This window comes from Monopterus albus, unplaced genomic scaffold, assembly GCF_001952655.1.
Source record: "Monopterus albus unplaced genomic scaffold, M_albus_1.0 scaffold94.1, whole genome shotgun sequence".
Lineage (NCBI taxonomy): Eukaryota > Metazoa > Chordata > Actinopteri > Synbranchiformes > Synbranchidae > Monopterus > Monopterus albus.
The window spans coordinates 269,155-275,953 of record NW_018127974.1 but is presented as its reverse complement, the minus strand read 5'-3'; the positions used below and the strand labels follow the sequence as shown (position 1 = coordinate 275,953).

At 41.4% G+C, this 6,799-nt stretch overlaps 1 protein-coding gene across 2 annotated transcripts in view; it reads left to right on the top strand.

The window, feature by feature from the left end:
• lingo2b (leucine rich repeat and Ig domain containing 2b) overlaps positions 1-3,817 on the top strand; it is a 41,103-nt gene extending 37,286 nt beyond the window's left edge. For both annotated transcript variants that reach the window (XM_020608716.1, XM_020608717.1), the window contains exon 2: positions 479-3,817. In XM_020608716.1, coding sequence (XP_020464372.1) covers positions 522-2,390 — 1,869 coding nt within the window. In that variant the 5' untranslated portion in view covers positions 479-521 and the 3' untranslated portion in view covers positions 2,391-3,817. The remainder of the gene's footprint in view (positions 1-478) is intronic.
• The last annotated feature ends 2,982 nt before the right edge of the window (positions 3,818-6,799 follow it).

Below are 6,799 nucleotides of genomic sequence, written 5' to 3'. Positions count from 1 at the left end.
GTATTTAGAACATTTCAGCACTTCCAAACATATTCCATTCGTTACCCCACACCCCCTACGTGCAGACACAAACACTATTATCTGTGAAATCAAAACACACATATGCAGGAACCATAGATCCACATGGACACTTAGCCTCACTGCACCCATTTCTCAGCACTGGCCTGAAATATCTTCTGTTCTCATAAAATATCCCCAGTTAGCCTGCAACCTTTTGTGCTAACACAGTGATGAACACTCAACATTTTTCTGCTGCTGATATTTCTCTGTAATGCCCTGCTATGAGTTTAACTCACCTTGAACATCCACATTGCCAGTGAAAAAGACAGTTCATTAGGGGAGAAAAACTTGGCAGTTTAAGCAGACAAAAAGTGTAAAAGGTTGAAAATGTAAGAAGGCGAACACGTGAAGACAGCCTGGGTTGAGTAGAGTGTGGAGTATATTCTAACACGTTTCTTGTTCATGTATTATTTCGCAGGGCTTGTCCGTGATGGTGTTCTGTATGGACAAGAAACCGTGCCATGACAGAGGGCAACGTGGGTAAAAGAGACATGCAACGCCCAGCCCTGCACCACTACCACCTCTTCCTGGGCGGGGCTTTGCTGCTTCTCCTGGCCAGCTCAGCTCAGAGCTGCCCCGCCCGATGTGAGTGCTCTGCACAAAGCAAGTCAGTTAGTTGTCACCGCAAACGCCTGTCCACGGTCCCTGAAGGTATCCCTATTGAGACTCGTGTCCTGGACCTCAGCAAGAACAAGCTACGCATCATCACGCCAGACAACTTCTCTTCATTCCAACAGCTGGAGGACCTGGATCTCAGCGACAACCTCATCACTGTGGTCGAGCCCAGCTCATTTCGCTCCCAGCTCGCTCTTCGCTCGCTCAACTTCTGCAGTAACTTGCTTCAGCTGGTGCCTGCTGGTGTCCTGACAGGCCTGACCAACCTCACCCGCCTTGACCTCAGTCACAACCGACTGGTAGTTCTTCTGGATCATGCCTTTCAAGATCTGCGCAGGTTAACATCCCTAGAGGTGGGTGATAACGAGCTGGTTTTCATCTCTCAGCGAGCCTTTATAGGATTACTTGGCCTCCAAAGTCTGACCCTGGAACGTTCCAACCTTACCATGGTCCCTACCGATGCTCTGGCACATCTGCACAGTCTGGTTGAGCTGCACATGCGATACCTGAGCATTAGCTTTCTAAAACCTTTCTCCTTTAAAAGGTTATCTCGTCTTCGCCAACTAGAGATTGATTACTGGCCCTGGCTGGATACACTGCCTCCCCTCTCACTGCATGGCCTCAACCTCACAACACTGTTCATAACTAACACTAACCTGTCTGCCTTCCCCAGTGCAGCACTACGCAACCTGCCCTACCTCACACATCTCAACTTGTCCTATTGCCGCATCCAGCACATCCATCAAGGAGAGCTGGGCCAACTCCCACACCTGCTGGAGCTCCGCCTCCAAGGGGCTAGGCTGGTTTCTATCGAGCCTTTTGCTTTTGTGGGCCTCAAATCTTTGCAGCTACTGGATGTGTCACAGAACCGCCTGGACTCTCTGGAGAGAGGAGTGTTTGCCTCACCAGACATCCTCCAGAGGCTTTGTCTGGGTGGAAATCCATTAGTGTGTGACTGCAGATTGCTTTGGCTGCTCAGTAACCACAAACCCGCCTCTCTGCAGATTCTGGATGACCAGCCTGAGTGCAGTGCCCCTGAGCACCTCCTGGGGAAAACTCTCCGTGACCTCAAGGAGCCTCTGGTTTCCAGATACATGACTTGCACCAAGCCACGGATTGGACCCAACACAACACAGCTGCTGATGGCTGATGAGGGTCAGCCAGCTCGCCTGAGCTGCATGGCGGAGGGAGCACCTCGACCCTCTGTGGTCTGGATTACACCTCACAGACGATACATCACAGCCAAGAGCAGCGGTAGGGTAGAAGTCCAACCAGATGGTTCCCTGGAGATCAAGGCAGCGGAGCTACATGACAGCGGGGTGTACTTGTGTATTGCTAGTAATCCTGCTGGCAACGCTAGCCTGTCAGCCTCTTTAGCTGTGAAGAGCCTGGGCATTGGGGACAGATCTCATTATAGCAACAGGGGCTCATACAATCTCACAGACTCTAACAGCACATGGGGGAATGGGACGGTACTGTACAACATGACAGCCCCTATAGATATTAAGACTATCATTATATCTACAGCCATGGGCTGCCTGTCATTTCTAGGTGTGGTCATTTTCTGCTTCCTGCTTCTGTTCGCCTGGAGCAGGGGGAAGGGACGCCACAAGAGTAGCTTTGAAATAGAGCATGTCCCTCGCAAATCCAACGGGGCATCATCTGAAGTGACAGAAACAAGCGGCCCACGACGGGTCAACATGAAAATGATTTGAAAACAACACAGACTGTCGATAGTAACATCAACATATCAGCTGAAAAAAAATGTTGTTTTTTTTTCTATGACAGTGGATTTGTGACACACGAAGGTGATGTACTATTGGGTGTCAATATGACGGTGATCTAGTGATAAAGTGGACATGTGAATATAAAAGTGATATATGAAACTGTGGATGTGTTTATATGAAATTATGTTCTCATACAGTACATTGAATATAATACTATAACCAACATATCAATATGGGAGTGATATACAAGGCATGTGTTTCAGTGGTGATGTGATGAGTAATGGCCGTGACATCAAGGTGAAGGAGGGAGCTACTGAGAGTGACAGGGGATGTGTTGGCAGGGCAGTCAAGTGATTATTGGCGCAACATGTCAGCACTAAATTGTCTAATACTCATCTTAGCTGCAGTATGAAAGGTGTGTGTTGTGTTCATGTGTGCATGTGTGTGCGTATGTGTGCGTGCATCAGTGTGCGCATGTTGCATTTGTGTTTTGTGCATGTGCACGCATTGCCTTTCTTTTTTGATGGAATAATTAGGGTCCAAAGCTTTTTTTCCAGGCATTTATTCTTGTTTGGTCATTATAACAACAGTTTTGTCACTATTGAGTAAAACAGAGGACTTTCTATGTTTGTATGCAAAATTGCAATTATTATATTCAAGAAAAATGCTGCATTAATTTTGAAATAGGTTGATGTCTGCCTTGGAATAACTCTAACATCAGAGGGGATTTTTCTAAACACAAGAAAATGTTAAACACGGTAGTTACAATGTGATGCCAGAGCTTTGTTTTTAGTATAGAACTCGCTTTCCAGTAGCATTAGACACCCAAGAAATAGCAGTGGTCAGTGGTGATATTACTCTGGAAAACCTTCCAGTTATAGAAATGGCATGTTAAACCTGCTTTATAAGATTATAAATCATGGGCAGATTTTCCTGCCAGACAAATCCCTTGATATGATATAAAAGAGTCGGTGGCCAGACAGTGGCAAAGATTTACCAGCCTGTGCCCTGGGTGGGACAAGACAAAGGTGAACCTCATAGATTTATGGGTTTGAATTTCCCCTCTCTCTCTCTCATTTTTCTTTGATTGCACCACTTAAAGCTGGCGTGTCTGGATTCTTCCCTGAGGAACCAAGAGGTTCTGGGTATTTAAACAAACACAAATTGAAAGTTGTAGTGGAATCTTGTATTGTTTTTTTTTTTTTTTTGTTGGTTTTTTTTTGGAAATGTTTTCAATGTTGAAAAAAATAAAGTAAAAATAAAACTATTAAGGGCAACTCTTTGTAATGCAGGAACGTGGGTGTTAACTTGTGTGATCCTGTTGTGATAAAATGTTCGAGGTTGTATAATTGTTTTCATATGACAAATTTATGGATATATTTTCAAATTGAAATAAAACTTAATCATACCCTTAAGAGTTCCAGTAGTTTAAATGCTGTTTTTCACTTTCTGGTGGAACATATTTTAAAAGATTTGTATATTATATTGTTAATTTCCAGTTTTATTATTACCATAATATTTAAAAATATTCCTACAGTTAATCAATGACAGTTGTATTAATACAGTCTTGACTTTACCAATTTTGCACTGACTTTTTTATTACTATTTATGTGTTGTCAGATACAGCAGTAAACATTCTGTTGTAACTGCTCAACAATCAATGATATAGATTTTTTCCTCATGTGGTCAGTATAATATTAGGACCATATGATATATTTTTGTACATTTATCTATCTTCCTGGATGGTGCAGTGGTTAGCACTGTCACTTCACCACAAGGAGGTTCAGGGTTCAAACCTTGTGGCTGACAGGTGCTTTTCTGTGTGGGGTTTACATGTTCTCCCTCCACCTGCATGGGTTTTCTCCTGGTACTCCCACAGTCCAGAGATGTGAGTGTTAGTAAATTTCTCTGTACATGTGTCAGCCCTGTAATAGACTGGTGATTTGTCCAGTGTGTACCCTCTTATCAAATGTCGGCTAGGAATCTGCTCCACCACAACCCTTTGAAGGATAAGAGGTATAGCTAATGGATGGCTGCCTTGTGTTTTTGCAAGAATTTGACAGCTCAGTCTGTGTCGTGTCCAAAAGGGTTAAAGGGGTAATAAAAGAAGAAGTGATTTGTTTCCCAGTACGTAGCACTAACCAAGCCTGAACACAATATTCACAATATTCAATATGGAGGTGAAGGCACTGTCTAACACGTCGCTCCAAAACAGCAGTGATGCAGTGTTTATGTAGCCTAAATAGCCTGTAAGCAAAAACATGCCACATTACAGTACATGACCTAATAATATAGTCTAAAAAAAACCTACATGGCCTATCTAAAGACATATCAGTATATTTTCATCCAGACTTTTACATGCTTTACTGTAAGCAGTTTTTAACAGCTGCCTTCCTCACTGCCTCACCTGATGATCAGATTAAAGGGAACACTAACTTGACATCCTCCTCTAACAGAAGGCTTGTTTTTCAGACAGCACACAGTGCTATCATATTAATGATAAAATGAACTTCACTTTCTGTTTTTGTCTGCTGCCATGGCTTTGTGAAGACAGGATCCCTCCAGAAAGGCTTTTATCATTTTCACTGCAGTTTCCCTTTCACAGAGACAGTGCTGTAAACAATGGAGAGGAAATGTAATTAATCTAATACTGTCTAGTTTCCTCACACTATACCGGTCATAAATGGAGGATTTCTAAATCAGTTATTTTATACTCTGATCTCATACAAGTGGTTAACAATGTGGAATTTATATTAGAATGTAAAAGATCTCCCTGCTCAGTGATCTAGTAAAGAAGCACAATGCTATTAGCTTTGTTTTACACCTGTGGTTAAAATCGAAATCATCATTTACTGTACTAAATAAACAGTATGGCAACACTTGAACTGAATCGAAACACTTTAGGACTGTTTGGTGGCGCTCAAGTAGAGGTGTTCACAGTTAAGGCCAAGCATCCCTTCAGGAATAATTTCACCTGTCATAAAGGATCTTCATAAAGAATCTGTCACAACCGTGCAGCTGCATCAAAGAGCATGAATTAAAATGAATCAGACTTTATGAAGCTGGTTGCAGTAGATCAGTACAATCAGTAACTACAGACACTCACAATCTTTCACCAGTGTTGTGCATTAACGTGCTAATAAAGTGCCATTCATTAAATCCACTCATTTAACTGAATGGTTCACTTTTGCACCTATGTAACATGAATGTGAGTTTCATTAACATGCAATGTAATGAAGTGAACAGCAAAGGCTTCATTTAATAAGACTGTGACAACAGTGCACTAAAGAAAAACTCCCTCTCCACGTTTCCACAGCAAATTCTAAGACTGCTTGTTTTGTTTTCTGCTTCAGCATCACATACTCTCATCAGCGGGTGGCCAGTGCCAGTGGTGATTCAGACAGTGGGGCTGGGTTGGATGGGTAGTGAAATTTTTTTTTGTTTTTTTACTGCTCAAAGCAGCTCATTTAAAAGAATTGCAATGGAAGAAACTAACATGAACTTAGATTTTTTAGGCTGTGAACTTAGTTAAAAATAAAAAATTCTGAATTATGATGGTGAACTAGTTCATTTTAATGTGTGTGAAATGAACTCTGAGCCAGCTCTTGGGAAGTGTGAACTTGTGTGACACTGATATTCACAGTAATCAACAATCTTCTGTATGAGCATCAACCAAAGCTCAGTTCAGGGATAGTGTTACCCGAAACAATACTCTTTGCAGATTAACATTTACACTTGCCCTAAATATTTGTTTAATTATTTAAAGTCCTTTAGGGCAACACCAGACAATAAGAAATCAGGAAATACTCATTTTATTTTTATTAGCACTGTATTTATTGTCAAAATCAATGCCATACTTTGAACAAATCCCCACTGACTACTGAAGACCAGCATCATATGAACTGAAAGTCACCAGATTATCTGCATACATATGGTGGTTAATGAGAGAACAAATTATTTATATAAATCTTAAAAAGCAAAGGATATAAAATACAACTGACTGAACCCCAATAGTCACATGGAAAGGAGCGGACAGAGAATTCAGTCATTTTACTTATATCATCTGATGTACATACCTGAATACCAGGATTCTCGCTACAAATCTAGGAACCCCTCAGTTTGTAAAATATATTTTCATGATTTTATTACAATCAAAATCTTTATCAATAAAATCTATATATGTGAAACTAAGTTTATGTAAAATCAAATCAAATTTTATTTGTATAGCGTCAAATCACAACAAAAGTCATCTCAGGACACTTTACAAAGTAAGGTCTAGACCTTACTGTTATCAATATTATTACAGAGGGGAAACCCAACAAATCCCCCTTGAGCAAGTACTTGGTGACAGTGGGGAAGAAAAACTCCCTTTAACGGAAGAAACCTCCGACAGACCC